At 39.8% G+C, this 16,910-nt stretch overlaps 1 protein-coding gene across 2 annotated transcripts in view; it reads right to left on the bottom strand.

Moving 5' to 3' along the window:
• The window catches only part of SRGAP1 (SLIT-ROBO Rho GTPase activating protein 1), a 153,663-nt gene that overhangs the window by 57,200 nt on the left and 79,553 nt on the right, over nt 1–16,910 (bottom strand). For both annotated transcript variants that reach the window (XM_075494847.1, XM_075494841.1), the window contains one exon: nt 8,628–8,690. In XM_075494847.1, coding sequence (XP_075350962.1) covers nt 8,628–8,690 — 63 coding nt within the window. The remainder of the gene's footprint in view (nt 1–8,627; nt 8,691–16,910) is intronic.

The following is a 16,910-nucleotide window of genomic DNA, read 5'->3' as shown; positions in this document are numbered from 1 at the left end:
GCCTGCAAATACATGCTTGCACAGACCACAAAGAGGGAGAGGGACTGGTTCAGCCCAGTCCTCCCTTTCTTCTTCAAGCAAGAAAAGCCTCAGCCTGAATGCTGCGTAATGGGCAGCAAGCAACCACAAACCACCCGCCTCTGCTGGGGAGGGCTGTCTCTGCTCGCATCCAGCACAGAAAGCCTCTTTCCACCTTCCCCAGCCTTTGGTTTGTTTGGTTTTTGTTGTTGTTGTCTTAAGTTTCAAGCAAGGAACAAAGCATGAAGGCATCCTCGGGCAGCCAGTGGCCTCCTCTCTTCTTCCCAGGGTGCCAAAGTGCTCTCTCCAGCAGATGTTATCTTTGGGCTGAGGCCATGCAAGCCATTCACATCTCCTCTGAAGAAAACAGCCGGGGAGAAATCAAACGGGCTGTTCCTCCCTCAGCAGAGCTTTGCATGACCCATGGAGGAGTCAGACTAGTTTGGGGAGCTGCTTTGAAATATTCCCTAGGGAGAGGAGTACTTTTCGTAATTGAGTAGTTTGGCCAGCCTAAGGATCATCCATAGAGTGGCGACACTGGGGACACTAAAGCTAGATAGCGCAAATTCGCTGCAGCATGGCTTAGTGTGGATCAGCACAAACCAACTGCATGCCATGTCAGATGACAGCTGAACAGATGTATATTTAAAGTCTTGTGCAACAGAAAGAAAGAAGCTTTTAGAGAGCTGCACTTTTGTATAACTGTGTATCTTATGCATATGTTATACACCCATAACTGTGTATGCCACTATTTAATACTGATGCCATGCTGTCGATACAACTGAAATAGTATTGGTATTAAAAATGAAACAGGCAACTCTTCACTAACTTCCTGTAGTAAGGTAAAACAGTTGGAGACACCCATCAAAAAGAGTGGCCTTGTTTTTATTTTTAGAAACATATGTTTACAGCACTCCGCTGAAAAAAACCCAAATTGCCCGGAGCAGGGCTTAGTGTTATTGCTGTTGCTGTTCTTTTATAGCACAGTCGCGCTCCAAGGCCCGACCAGAGTGCTGAGCTCCCTGCCCGAGCACTGTCTACACCCGCCAGGAACAGCCGCTGCCTCAGCAGCTCACCGTCTACGTGGATGAGGCAAAAACCTGAACACGAAACAAGCCGAGCTGGGAAGAGAAGGCAAGCCTGCAGAGCTGAGGTCTGCGCAGTTCCCAGCTTAACCAAATGGCACGTTCAGTTCTCTATACCCTGCACTGTTACCAAAGGCATTTCTAAAATTGTTGATAATCTGTACTCAGAGAGTCTAACTTGTATAGCCACATGGAAAGAATTACTGAAAAGAGAAGAAATGCACTTCTTGAAGAAATGGAAGTGATATGGCTCTATTAAAAATGATGGGAAAAGGAAATGAAAAACAAGCTTGTGCCCTTCTCTTTTGGCCTTTTTACCCAATTTTTTGAGTGCTTCTTTACAGAAGTCTACAGGTGTTTGCTTTTATTTCTTATCTTTTGTTCTGCGTCAGCTCCAGAGACCTTTTAGTTGGTGGGACAAGGCTAATGCATCTGTCTTACCACCTAGGAAAGTTATTTTCTTTTGTACTCCATCAGTTTTTCTGCCTGTAAAGAGGGAACAATAATAATATCTCAGAGTTTCCTAACAGTACATCTCAAAGCATGTGACTTAAGTGGTGAAGCAAGGGTTTGTTCTGCTTGACAAAGGCAGTAAGCACTGAAGTTTTTTGAAGCATTTTTTCTGCGTGCCACGTAGCCCAGTGGACTAGGCATAAACGTCCTTCTGCAGTGGCTGTGACATTTCAGCTTGCCTCCTGGTTGAGTGAAGGAGTACAAGTGCATCACTACCAGCTCTCACCGAGAGGCTCAGATGCCTCCACGCTGACCCCGCTAACCTCACATCACGGAAGAGTACTTCTTCCCCTCACTGCCTGCTTACAGCACATGCTACCAAATCCAGAGCATCTCGCTCTACACTGACTGAAAGCCAAGTTTTGTGTGAGAATGCCATGGAGCTCATAGTCTCTATGGGGAGCCAAGATGTCTACTTGAAATCCATTTTCTTGCAACAAACTCTGCACAAGTTCTTGGTACAAATGATTCCTAAGGTAACTAAAATTGAAAAAGAAGCCCTCCTTTTGGCAGTATATACTCAGGGATGGACAACAGTCAGAGACCGTCCTACCCAAGCCACACTGGCTTAGAAATCAGTACAGACTATGTACAGAGCAGTGATCAGCCTATGCATTTGACTCCTGTCCAGTTTGTTATGTTGATAGCACTGCTTGTTTCATAGCACTAGTGACATCATCATTTTGCAAGCCTCTGGGGAAGGCTGACAGCTCTAGCCTTTTTCATGATTTGTCAATGTTTTTTAAGAGCTGATATTGCAGCAGCTAAGCTTAACTTGAGAAAGCACTATACAGACACATATGGAAAATAAATGGGAACAAGCTAGGGAGTTGGCTTCCAAGTATTTCAGTGCACACTTTCTCAGCAAATTAGCTTAGAATTTGCATGCTAAGTTGCATATATGACTCTCTCCCTTAACATTATACCATCTTTTCTCCCTGGAGTTTTTAAAAGACTGTTAGATACTGTAAAAGAGGGTAATAGGCTTGCCTAATTCTTGTAAATAGACTGACTGTATGAAGAGTTCTGAGATCCACAGATCTCCGATCTGTGAATATGTAACAGATCCATAGATCTGTTATCCATCACTGAACTGACTTTAATTAGTCCCAAAACTGCTTATTGATCAACCATCAAGTATGCACTGAAAAGAGAGAGCAAGGTCGTAATTTTGCAGATGCTGAACTGTCATCATGACACATGCTGCACTTCTCCGGTGTAGTGAACAAGCATTGTTAAATGCATACTAGTCCCTTTCTAAAATTAAACAGTGAGTTTATCTCCTATTAATTTAGCAGGTTTATTCTGCAGATCCAGTGATGTAAAATATAGATTTCTGTCAGATAACTAAGTCAGACTACAAGCAGATGAAAAAGATTCTGCCACCCAAACTATGTACTTTCCCACTTGTAGGTGACAGACTGTTCACTTAGCGATATAAACGTCTTGTTTTGTGTGCCAAATTTTCAGCATCATTCATAAGAGCTCAGCAAATAGGCTTAGGGCAGAAGATAGCACTTATCACACGGAAGGGCACATTAGAGTAAAGCTGTAGATAATTATTTTATTTAAACCCACAATTGTTATCTGGGCAAATCCATCAACAAGACAGTAATTAGTGCTGTACTTTTGTGGGCTACGAGAGAGGAACGTTCCCGTAGCAAGATGCTGGCTTTCCTCTTCTATATGCATCCTTCTTTTCTAGAAAGCTTCTTAACCCAACGTACTAAGACTGAATGCTACAAAGTTAAAATATATTGGAATTACCATGTGTTACATTTTTATATAAAACTGCATAATTAAGAGCTTTTTCATAGTGTTTCTCAGGAAATAGGCATTTAACGGAACAGTAGTTCATCCCTGTTGCAATTACCATGTTTGAATTGCTTCAGAATTGTCTCTGCTAAGTCGTGAGTTCTTATCAGAAGGTGGAGTTGCAAGGGATTCATTAAATCAGGTTAGCTAGTACTTTCCCAAAGAAATAAGTAAAACCTTATGCTAATTTTACTACATCAGTGGCCTCTAGCAGTTAAGCAGGCTCAGTATTAGCTGTTTTCAGCATCCTGTTCACTTCCAAAGCAACCTCTGATGTGGTTCCAGGAATGGTCACTGATATATTACTACCAATACAGAATTACTGATTTCACCTTCTCAGATCTCTGGTGTGCTACAGTAAATTGGACTTAACTTTTCTATAGAGAATCCAGATTCTGTGTTACTTCAGCAAAGAAAAAAGAAAATCTGGCAGCAACTACCCTGAGAAATTAAACAGCCAAGACTTTAAAAGAGTAAGATAAAGCAATGGAAAATGCAAGCGGCACAGCAGCTCTGTCTTATTTAATATTAAATTGTTTGCTTTGGACTGTCCCTACTTTTTCATTTTTCTCAAAGCCTTATATTTGTATTGCTTGTGAAAAGTGTGATGCCAGTAGGAGTAATTTGGAAAGCCAAGTGGGAGACATGAAGATATATTTTTATGACGTGCATCACTTTCTCCACCATTTGCCCTCATCCTTATTACGAGAACAGCTCTGTATTTTTAGCAAATTTGTCACCTCATTGATCCCCCCGCAACTCCTTTAGAGGTCATTTATGAATACGCCCTCACCCCTAAATAAATCCACTGGAGACCTCCCTCCGTTGCAAGAAAAGCCTCTGCCTACCTTCTGTTCCCTACCATTCCCAATCACTCAGATGTTACTGTCATATTCCAGTATTTGATCTGATGATACAAGATACTTTAGCTTTCCAGAGAAATGGAAGAAGAGTTTGACTGGGGAGCTCTCTCTGTTGCAAAGATGATCTATTGTAAAATCAATAATCTGTTGCCTCTTTAAATCAACATGTAAGAAGGTTTCTAAATCTCTCCGTTCACAAAAAACACCAACACAAACCTCCTGCAGTTTTCAGTTTGACCAACTTTTTTTCCTGTAATTGTCAGGAAATACCCTCCGCTCTGTGACCCCACACAACTAACCAGGCTCCTCTCTCCCCTTCCCCACTCACTCAAAAGTTACGCCTTGCTCTCGTTTCAACAGCTTATATGCTTATGTAAAACATGGGACTAATTACTAGTCTACATTGGCTGAAAGTGTAATAGGGAGAGGACTAAGAGAGGAATGCAGCAGCTGGGATGCTGCAGACCTGAAAATACTGACTGGCTGGCACAGCCAGGGAGAAGCCACGCATAACTAAAAGTACTTGCCACTCATAATTTACTGAACTTGCAAAGATATAGACTGAAGCTTAGCTATTCAATTGTTTTTAGCATGATGTCATCATTTAAGAACCAGTGCATAAAATACTGAGAATTGAAAATACAGAGTCTTAAAATGCATTTTCACTAGTCATGTGAGTAACATGTAGAAAACATACGAATACATAACGTGTAAGAAAACCTTCCCTATGTAAAAGAGATGGAAAATGAAAGAATAAAGTTTCCCTTACAAAATTCTGATTATTCCAGCAAAATAAGCCTGCTTTGCTCACAGGTTCTTAGAACATCTTCTGAAGCCTCAGTTCACCTGCTTTTGTTCTTATTTTTTCAACAATCCTGTACATGATGTGTGATTTTAATGAGGATGGCACAAGCCAAAGTCAACACTAGCTAAGCTACTCCCAGGGAGTAAATGAAGACCTATAGTACAAAACTCTTATTTCCATGATAATTCCTAGTAATGAAAATGGGAAAAGGAATTAATCACATAAAGTGAGAGAAAGGTCTCTTATTAGCGTGCATTTTTAAAGAACAGTAGGTATTTAATATTCCAAAGTCTCTAATTTTTTTTTTTGACATTTCATTGCAGTTCTGAGCCTTTCCACATTAAATAAACAGCCAAAATGCTTTCTAGTCTCTCTCAAAATGCAGAGGTTCAAACTTCCACAAGTTAAAAAATATCTTTGAGCAGAAAGTTTTTTTAATTTAAAGTCTGACACAAAGATTTATCTCACAATAGTAAGACTGAATTTTATTTTTTTTTCTTTCCATAAATCATGGGGCAAAGAAGATGACTTCTCCTTTTTGTAAGTGACTGAGAAACATACCTCCAGGATTTTGAAATTGTAGATACTTGTTTTGGTAAGGCCACTGTGATCTTATTCTGTAAACAGTAAATGCCACACACAATTAAAAACCTATGCATGAGGTTTTCATGTGTCTAGATATCTTTCTACCTTTATGTACGCCAACACATATATTACACAGATACGCTGATGATCATTCTAAAGATGCAATCAGTGGAACTCATGTTATTCGGCACCATATTGTCACTTTTTTTACTAAGCATGGGTTGTATCTGGCTAAATATGGGCATCTACAGCTGACCAATTCCTTTGCAATTAATGAAAAGCTGGACAACGGGGTTAACAGTGTAGATCATTTCATCTGCTTGCATCTGATCAAAGGGGTCTGATCTCCCCATATCAGATATCCAGTGACTATAACTGGAACCCAGATGGCAAGCTAAGATATTTGTACCTACACTGCAGATGCCTGAAAATTAGGCAAATTCCATCCCAAGAAACCATCCTGCAGCAGTAACCAAATTCAAATTGTGCACATGCTTGGTATTCTACTAACTTCAAAAAACTTCCTATTTTACAAAAATCTTAAATTCTGAGAAAAGAATTAGCATTTACTGAAAGCCATAACATGGAAGTTAGTATCTGAATAAATTTGTAGCCATCAGTGGGAAGATACAGCACTACTGTGAAGAAAAAGAGTGAAAATACCAAAATCCAGTCCTGCAGATTTTCACTGGTGATTCAGCAAAGTATTTCAGCACATGCTTCACTGTTTTCCTACCCTGGGAGCATGGGTACTAATCCCACACCTCACCAGGCACTGGAATTACGCAATTGTTTAATTGAAACAAGACTGTATCTTCAGGGCTTACTCACCACTGAAGCCCCACTTGTGCAATGGCTCTTACAGTCGCTGATCCCCTGCAGCTGTGTGAATTGTCTGCGGCTATCACTACTTCGCAGAAGCTGATCCCAACATACTTCACTGACTACAGGCCTAAACCAACAAGGTTTTGCAGTATCGCACCCTATAAAATCAGTGGTGGTTTCAGAAAAAAGAAAAGCCCTCAAAAAAAAAAAAAAGGTGGTAGTTTAGGTAGGTTTTAGGAATCTGTGTCTATAACTACAATCCAAAAGAACCCAGGGCAGTGAGACAGGTCTAATTTTCTTTGGATCTCCTTTTTGCCACCCGAGTTGTTCTTGAGTTCAAACATTCTTCAACCCATCCACTGATTGTAACCAGATGTAACCAAAATGATTAGTTTGTTCTTTTGTAACTACGCAACACAGACATAGGAGTGGGGTAGACAATACTTAAATGTTGTGTTTCTACACCTATGTCTATGGATATGCTACTATGCCCAAAGACAATAGGACGAGGTGTAGTATGGACGTGCTGCTACGCTCCCAGTACAGGCCTAAGCCCATCTTGACAATGAGTCGAGGGGCAGTTAGAATAATCGGTTTGTGTTAGAATAGGAATAAGGATGCCAATCATTGTTAGGGACCATGCACCATGAAGAAGGGAAGCAAGTTACGTAAGCAAGATGATATTGTGCATGCCCATAAGAAGGGGTCAACTAAAGGACACACCTGTACGACCACCAAGGACCACCAGAGACCCCCATGGAAGCCCCTCGGAGTTCAAGGATGCATGCGTAATGACCATGCAAATATGATAATTAGTTCTGGGAAATAGAATGAATATGCATGATAATTCTGGGAAATTTGATGCATATATATGTAATTGGACAATATAAGCTTTGGTTGATGTAACCTGCAGTATGCATGCTAGGTGAATGATCCCCCGTGCATCTGGCACCGTAATAAAGAATGCCTACTTCTTAATACTACATTGGTGTTAAGGAGTTTGATTCCTGATTTCGGTGACATGATGGGTGCACAATTTTCCCTAGGTCAAGAGAAGAACCGACAAGATGCTCAAAAGTAATGTTTGACTGATCTCTGCCTGAGGAGAGCTGGTCTCTGATATCTTCCTAAACTTCCTTAAAATCACAAATTGTTTCTTGATATAAATATTGTGGGGTTTTTTTATGGTCCCCCAAACCTTGAGGATAGGGAAGGGAGCAATCTAGAGATTGTTATGCAGGGTACTGGAGCATAGATGTTTCAGTTCTTCCAGAACTGAAAAGAGAATTTAGATGTACAACTTCCTCAACCAGCAGGAATCAAGAGACTTTTATAAGAGGTGGATGTCAACTGTTCCTCTTCATTGTACAGCTATGTTTTTAAAAAAAAAAAAGTAATTCTTGCTTTCTTATTTCTCAGAACATATCCCCTCAAAAAAATATTTGCGGAAATAGTTATTAGGTAGACAAGACATCATTCTGTAGTAACAAGTTGTGTAGATGGGTTTCAAAGAAGAAAATAAGTTCAGACCTAACTTCTCTCAGATTTTCCAAAGAGTTAGCAGCAGCTTGCCAGAATGCTCATAGTGTTTTTTTCTTGACGTCTCTAAATGGTATGGAAAGCCTGCACAACCCTCTATTTTTCTTTTCATTATTTGCTTATCCCAGCCAGGGAGAGGGGAGGGCACGTCAGTAACATTTAGACAGCACAGCACTGGATCTGCAAGCACCTATGATTTTTACTGAGTGTAGTCCACGAGTCAAACCAAGCAGATGGCAGCATGGACAAAAACAAGGCAGAAAAGGAAGAAGCTTTGCTCTGGTAAGCTCTGAGTAGAAATGTCTTTTATTAATAATCAACAAAACTTATATAAACTGGCTTAGCATAGTCTGGGGGGAAAAAGGGTTGAAAGTAAAGAGTAATCCTGAAAGCATTAGCATCTGTATTCTAAACAAGTGAGTAGTCTTTCCAAAAGAGATAGTTTAGACTTGTGTAAAAAGACAAAAATAAGCATCTCCACTGGCGGGTAACTTACTAGATAAAAGGCCACTTAAAGCTTATAGAAGTAGTCCGATATGGAATTTGTATAAGATAAGCTAAGTAAGTAACTGTACTTACTGTGTAAAGCTCGTTAAGTACTTTCATTAAGTCTTCGTGAAGCTGAAACGCAATCTCTTTGCTCTGTAATTAAAAAGAAAAAAGCATTAGGAAAAAGCATGCAAAAACTGCAGCATACATTTGCTTCTTGATATTCGTACTTGTTCATCTTAGTGAATGCAATGTTGCTTGCAAAGACACCATTCTGACAGAATTACAGTGCACTAAAAATAATGATTCAGGGATGCAGAGGTAGACAGATAACATCTGGACAGAAGACTTCTAAAAGGAAACCCAGAAGTAATTTGAGAGATTTTCCCATGAAGCATCAGGCAATTAGATGCCAACAGAAAGGGTAAAGTTCAGGATTAATGTTACAAGCCTTTTTAATGGAACAAACTGTGTACTGTTTTATAACTGCTATGATATATACAAAAACTAAACCACGTGGAACGTGATATTCTAGAGGGACATCCCGCCCAATTTTACATCTAGAATAGTCTTTGTTTCTCAGCACATGCAACTATCTAAATATTTATGCAAGAAATAATTGTGGTTCCTCTTTGAAACAGATACCCAACTGCATAATATTCCACAGAGTGGGCTGCTGAAACATCTTTGTTTAGCTTTTCTGGACTGTGTCTTTACTTTCATTCTGACCCAGAAAAAAAGAAATGCTTAGCAGTAGTTACTAAAGAAAGCAAGTATGTCAAAATAAGAGTATGTAATTGGAGACTCATTCAAATATATTCCTTTGTTAGTTGTCCATAGCAGTTTGATCAGATGAAAATTATGGCAACTGTGCAAGAGTTGAAGGCATTCGTACCATAGCCTTTGGAAAACAGCTATAGAATACAGCTATGGGACTTGGCAAACAGCCTGGCTACATTTCTTCTGCAATGATCAGCATTGTAACATCCATGCTGGAAATGTCAGCTGTTTTTTCTGTGAATAAATTGATAATTAGCCCCGCTTCTAAAAACTCCAACTTCATGATAGATAATGGCCTTAGCTATGACAAGTACTTTGTATTTGTATAGAAACCGAAGGAAAATCCTCAGGGACAGCTCATCTCCAAAGCCGCTAACACTTACTTGGCCATCACTAAAACACCTGCAGGAATAATGGTTTCTGAATGAGAATTTCCAGTGCAATGCCCACGTATGAGGAGGAACCACATCACACATCCTACCCACTGCGTCTTCCAGGAGGATGAAACAGACACATACAGTAGCTGGAACAGAAAACTTTAAATTTTTTTCTCCTATTCCTACTGTCATACTCCTAACTCTGGACAGTACTTTAAGAAACCTGCCATATCATTTATCAGTATTCACTCCAATCCTTATATGCAAGATGATTTTTAACTGACAATAAGCTGGAAATATAAATTAAAAAACACTTCAGTGAAATTCTTTTATTCCCAAGGGCATTAGCTGTAGTAGCTAAGGCACAGTGAGACAGATGCTCTGAAGCTGAGTTACACAGAACTACTGTGAAACTCTCTTCATTGCTTAGACTTTTCAAAGTCTGGTATTTTTCATGAGGTATGCTCTACTACTGAAGCATCTAGAACATAAGACTTACTACTTCCGTTTCTTTGCAAGTACCAGATTATTTTCATCTAATATCAAGGACAAAAATTCATATGCATAACAGTGCCCAGAGTGCTGGTAAAGAATTGGAAAAGGATTGCAGATTTGCAAACTGCTGTAGGGAAACACAGTAAAAGCTTTAGCAAAAATTCTGAATTGCTTTTCATTGCTTTACATTGGCACCCTGCCTTTAAAAGTCAGCAGTGCAGCTCTGACACAGCTTACACATCTCAAAGCTCCAAGAAGTGGAGGCCACCTGTTTTCTCTTGGATAGCTGCTTCTATAGCACTGAATATGAGCGGTCTGTTTTTCAAATTACTTTAGCAGAAAGAAGGACAAAACCATACAAATAAGATGGCTGACATTAAGACCGGAAGATGAAAGCATACACGTGTGGGAAAAAACTGTAGATGAACTCCAGCTTCAAGCAATTTATTCCTTTCAACTGTTGGTCACTACCATCTCAAAGCTGATGGCAACTCAAGCCCTAAATACAGCAACGCCAATTCTAAGGCAGCATGCCTTAACCTGGCAGTGCAAAAGTTTGTTTGAGAAGGTGAGACAGAAAACCCCAAACCAATTTTCTCTTTAACCTTTGCAGATTTTGTTGTAAGTGAAGCACACAGCAGTTCATTGAAAGACGCACCCTCCTTTTCTGCTCTTCAGTTACACCTTAATGCAAACAGACACCAGATGAGTTGAGGATTTGGGGAATGATCACTATTTACTAGGATCCATTTCTTCTCTCTACTCCTGTAGAGCTTTGTCCAGCACTGAAGCACAAGCTGTCTGGCCCTCAGGATTTACTGGCCACCATGCATACATGATCTTTCCCAGGCAACACATTGATCAATGGTAAATTTGAAAGTGAATGGAAGAGATCACAGTAGAGGAAAGAGGGAGATGTTTTTAGGAAAGGACAATAGGCTTTAAAATGGGAAGCAAAAAGAAAGGGAGGGAGGTGATCAGCAAAAAGAGTAAAAATTAGGAAGAGACAGCCTAGCAGTGCCACATGATCACAGATGAGTCATCCTTCCACCAGTTCATCTGGGGACTCCAACCTGCAGAGGGTGCCTGTAGTGATGGATAACATGTCAGTTGCTGCCTCTTTCTGCTGAAAGATTTTGTAGGAATTGTCCAATAAAAATCAGGAAATTTGGTTAACCTCAGCAGTATAAAAGGGATTTATTTTCAAGAACCAACTCATTTTACATTAGCATTTAAGATCAAGAAATACTGACTCGAGTGGCAAGTGATACAGCTTTTAGTGTAATATATCGCGCGTTAGAGCACCAGATAAGAAGTGCATTTATTTTCAGTGGTTAATGGCTCTCCTATTTCTCTTTTATGCTACCTATTCCCTGCAGTAGTTTGAATAGTGTGCTCTTCTAGGAGCCTATCCTCAGGGTAGCCAAACAACAGAATGTAAGATGCAGCACATTTTCCTGGGGCTGATTTGATAGCTCTAATCAGGCCATTAAAACCTGACAAACAATCGCTGAGGTACTTCTTTATTCACTATGTCCTAGAGAAATGTAGTAGCATCTATTAACCAAAAGAACAAAGAACATAATAAAAATGTTAAGAGCACATGCAAACTCTTCCTAAACATATCATATATGTTACTAATCTGGTTCAAAGCATTAAGAGACAGTAGCAGGTTTTTTTTTCACCTGATAGTAGGCTAGATCACGCCCACGCAACGGACAAATAAGTGTACCTAAACCAGCCTTTCAGTGTGTGCTCAACTTTCAACACATCAGTGGTCCTACTGATGCTATCAAGATTTATATTTATGGATTAATGTCTGAGAAACTTAAAATTTTATTCCACATTAATACTCTTTCATTGAAGTCTGTAAGAATCTTTCCATCCATTTCAGTTAGAGCATAATTGGGCACCCAAACTTTACTCTTTTCGTTTTTTTTACTGAAATTTAAAAGTCAGTTCAGTTCTTCCTGGAACTCTTGTCTAAATACAGACTCATTGTCTGTATTTAGCACAGACAATGCTACTCTCAGTTACATCATTTAGGGAAAATATTCTGTGACTATTGCTTTTAAATGAGTCCGCTGCTGGTCCCTGGGGGAAGTGATGTGCAAACCCTTCTTTTAAGGAGCGTTCATGAGCTGTGGTGACACTGACATACCCAACTCATAGTAAAAATTTTGTCCCAGATTTGCCAGTCTGTAGCAACAAATAGCTCTGCTATCCTTTTAAACCTTTAAATGTTTAAGAAAATGATGCAACAAATCTCTAAATATGCAACAATCTTTATAACATCAAATAGATTTGGCAGGTAGTCATATTCCTCGTTAATAGCCAGATTATGGAACTAAAATATTTATTGTGCTTGGCTTGTCCAGCATCTTTTACTGTAAACACTGGAAGATATGTTCATCTTGGCTCGTTATGGTTTCTGTCCAAAGAAAATACATGTTTATAAATTATAAATATACAAATCTGCTTAAGGATTTTGTGGGTATGTGTTTATACAGTTGATTATTAATGCTGCGGTAACCAGAATCACTGCATGAAATGTTCTGCATAATACTTTTCCCTTCTGCTTGACATTTTTCCTTATTACTTTATTCTTTAATTGTCCCCATGAGGCCATCTACCCCATCTGCCTGAAGAAACACACAAGCATGCAAGGTTTGAACCCTGCTACTTTATGTTTGTAATTTTATGTGCAGCATGAAGGCCAGGCATGAACAGCATTCTGTACTGCTTTTATATGCCAGCAACTAAAAAGAAGAAGAGCTTAAATGCCTATCTAGAAGTATGAGGCCTGACATAATATCATCAGATAAATGCCACAAAATCTCTGAACTAGATCCTATCTTTGTCCTGCATTTAGTACATTTAAACAGATGCCGGTTCCTGACCCCTGGAAAAAAGAATGACAAAGAGCTCCCAGGAGAACAAAAAGAATTAATACCCTTTAGAATGTTAAGTGGGCCGGCCTAGACAGGAAAGCCATGTACAACCAGGTACCTGAACACAACATATCCTGGCCCATCAGAACATGTAAGGTAGAACCAACAGGGATCATTTCACTAAAATAATCCAAATGTTGAGACAGATGTATAGATGCACACAAAAGGAGGAACCAGAATGAGGACAAACAGAGAGTCAGACAAGGGCAAGGTACAAAGACCAAGGGGCACAGACATGTCTCATCACTACATTTCGTATAGACCAACACTGGGTACTGCACACACCTTTTACAGAAGGACTAGAGATAGGGGTTGCTACAGACTCATGACTTTGTGCTGTATCCCACATAGGAGACATCAGCAGGAGAGGGAACAAAACAATACTCTACTGCTAAGCATGGCCAGAAAATGGGGAAATTGTTTTATCTTTCCATTACTACAATTCAAGCTGGAGCCAATCTTAGGATAGCATACAAACAGTATCCCTCTAGAAAATGTTGGGCTCACTTCATGGAAAAGTTTCATTTGAGGACCTACGTGCCCACCAGCAAGGTGGAAAATGCCAGCAAGGGCTACCATTGAGAAGGAGAATGGACAGCCTCATCCTCTCGGGAGGAGAGAGAAAGAGCAAAAAGAAAGAGCACAAAGAGCCAAGAAGCTCAGAGTGACTTTGCTGTTGTTTCCTCAATTCTTGCTTGTGAGCAATGGAGCAATCCACTCTGAGGCACTTTCCCTTTCTGCAGCCGGCAGCTTGGGGGTTCAGAGCAGAACGATGGAGATCTGCTCTGACCACAGACTTGGTGAAGTTACTCTCCAGACTTGGAAGTGGAGCTAAAGCACCTCCAAAGTTGCAGAAGCTGCTGCTGCAAGACCGAGGGAGAACTAAAACAAGATGATAATAGTGATGCATAACACTATTAGGTTAATAAACTGCTAGATATATAATTAAATGATCTAATTACTGAATATACAGAAGCTTGATTAGCTGGTATTCGGAAATTACTTAGAAAGACTTTAAGTGCTCCTATGTGCAATGCTGTGACAGCCAATGGAGTACAGATATGTTAGACGGGTGTATTTCCTGCTCTTGACCATGGACTGCAGTAAGATATTAAGCATGCACTTGTCAGTCTTTATTTTTGAAATATTCATATTATTACTGTTCTTATTATTTACATTTATTACTTATAAGAGAGAGAGTACATATTTCACAGAATAGTATGATCAGACTCCAGTGTAGAAGTATCTGCAGGATATGGTTTGTCTCTACTTTAATCTGAAATCTGTGAACAGTGAACAAATCCCATACGCTTTCATAGGGATGACACCCATTGAGATTGATTATACTTTTCTCTGACAGAACTTTATTCCAAATCCAGTCTTTTTCAAAAGTAACCTACAGAAAGTGACAGAAATCGGTTAAATATTCTATTTGATGTTCCACAAATCTATTTGATGTTCCAACAAATTCCACACCATTTTCTTTGGGGAGAATACAGTTTGATGGAGGAGAGTGTTGGATGTCACCTTTCTCATTCTAAATGCACCTTCTCTTTGCTCCTGTGACCTCTGTCTGCAAGGGGGACTGTAGTACAGGACACGTGTTCTGCACCTAAGTTCTTTCTGTTGCCTGATGGACATCCATTAAGCATTTCTGGGACAGTCTGTGACGAACCTTGTTAGACTGCTCATTCACATCTGACAGAAATTATCACAGAAACATAGAATGGTTTGGGTTGGAAGGGACCTTTAAAGACCATTATGGTTGAAGCTTCCCATTTGGGCTAAACATAGATGTAGACAGCTTATGTTCTTCATCAATAAAGCAAGACAATTTGCTAACAGCTTCACCTCCTGCACAGGTCTTGTTTTTTCTCTTTGTCCAATGTTGTTCACCTCATTTTATAACTCCCTTCCTTTTTCACAGAAGAGAAACTGGAACTTCATCATCATTCAAGCTATAATCAATTCTGCAGCTGGGAACTAACAGCAAATAAATCACCAGTACTCTGCAGCAAGCACCACAGCAAGAACTGTGCACACTGGGACTCAGTGGAAATACCAACCTTCTCCAACAAGTATTGATTCCCGACAGACTGAAGTCCTAAAAGTAAGTTCTCAAAATTAATACTGGTGAAGCACCGCTGCCACATTCAGGCCACATGCTCGTGAAGCTCACTTACACCACGCTGAGGTGCCGCTTGTCTTCCTGCCACCCTTGCCCTCACATTACCGGGCCTGGCTCAGATCCCTTCACACAGCCTTTGGTGAGCTCACTCTGTCCGTGCTCCACCTCAGCTAACAGCTGTTTGACACTATCCTGCTGAGTGTCAGCTGGCAAACCCTGCTGAAAGGTAGGACAGGGCTGCTGAGGACCTGGGCTCCACTAATGCGAGCTCCAGGTTATGCACAGCAGGACTCCCTCGATTTCCTTTCTCTTCTTTCCCCTGTAGAAGATGCAAGTTAGGAATAAAAAAGCAAGCAGCTGCTTGATCTTCTTCAAGAAGCCATGCTAGAAAGAGAAAATTTGAAATGTTGCACGTTCCTGGACATGATGTGGAGGAAAGAGATGAGTCTGTCAAGAAGTTGTGACAATATACCTCCTGTTAATGCACTGAAAGCGTCCACATATTTTCCTCCTTCCGAGAGGTAAGCTGCAGCAATCTCCATTAATAAGTTATGAGTGAATGAAGAAGGACACACACTTCTCCATGGAAAACTTTATCTAGATATTTTTGTACAGTCCATCTGGAGAGAAGGGAAGGAAAAGCAAGATTTCCAGTGCTAAAGAACTGAACTATGCTGAAAGCAAACAAGCTAGTCTAATAACGCAGACCTAGTGAAGAAGAGATTTCTGAGATATGACATAAACAACTGAAAAACTATTCCAGATTCAATACCAAAAAATTTCTACTGGTCCAAGCAAGTCTGAGATATCTCCACATAGACAGTACTGCAGCACTCTTAAATTGCTTTTCCCATTATCTTTTCAACTTCTGTAATAATCTTCCGTATTAGCAAGTTTAGTGGATTGTGAACTACAGTTTTATGCATCAGACATATTATATGAACAGACCATTACTGATTGAGAAACTATAAATTTCAGCTCTATTACTGTTACAGGTTTTAATGCACGCCAATAAATTTGATTAATGTTTTTACTTTTTTCCTCCAAGTACAACCTATGTGCTCCCTAAATGATTCTTCTCCCCACTTCATTGCTATCTATCTAGGATTGTGGTCCTATGCGAAATCAGTTCCCTATTTCAAAAACGTTAATCTGGTACCCTTGTCATCATTTAGTCACATGCTTTACATTCTTTAACCTTTATTCTTTTTGAACTCGTTTTTGTATGACGCTTGCCTACCAGCATCCCACTGTGACTGATGGATATGCATTTATAATCTATTTTTATTTCAGAATATTATAACGACTGCAAACACATTATGTAGATCTCAAACTAAGGCTGCCTAGAGTGCTTGCTTAGCACAACAGGGATTTACATATTGTATATGTTAGGAAAACACATAATGGGGATGTACAAGGACAAACATGTACAGAGACAATGCTTAAATGATCTAATAGAAGTAGTTCTGTTATCAAAAGTGTATGTCCATATTTAATGTTGGGAAGGAAAGGAAACACTTTTAGGAGAATCGCAGTATATGCTACCATCTTTATGCCAATGCACTACAAGGTACACCCTTACTTTGGCTTGAATCCGTTTCTCTCATGACAGAGTTACAATGAAATACCGTTTTTACAAATA

This window comes from Mycteria americana, chromosome 1 (assembly GCF_035582795.1).
Source record: "Mycteria americana isolate JAX WOST 10 ecotype Jacksonville Zoo and Gardens chromosome 1, USCA_MyAme_1.0, whole genome shotgun sequence".
NCBI lineage: Eukaryota > Metazoa > Chordata > Aves > Ciconiiformes > Ciconiidae > Mycteria > Mycteria americana.
This window is presented reverse-complemented; position numbering and strand designations above follow the sequence as displayed.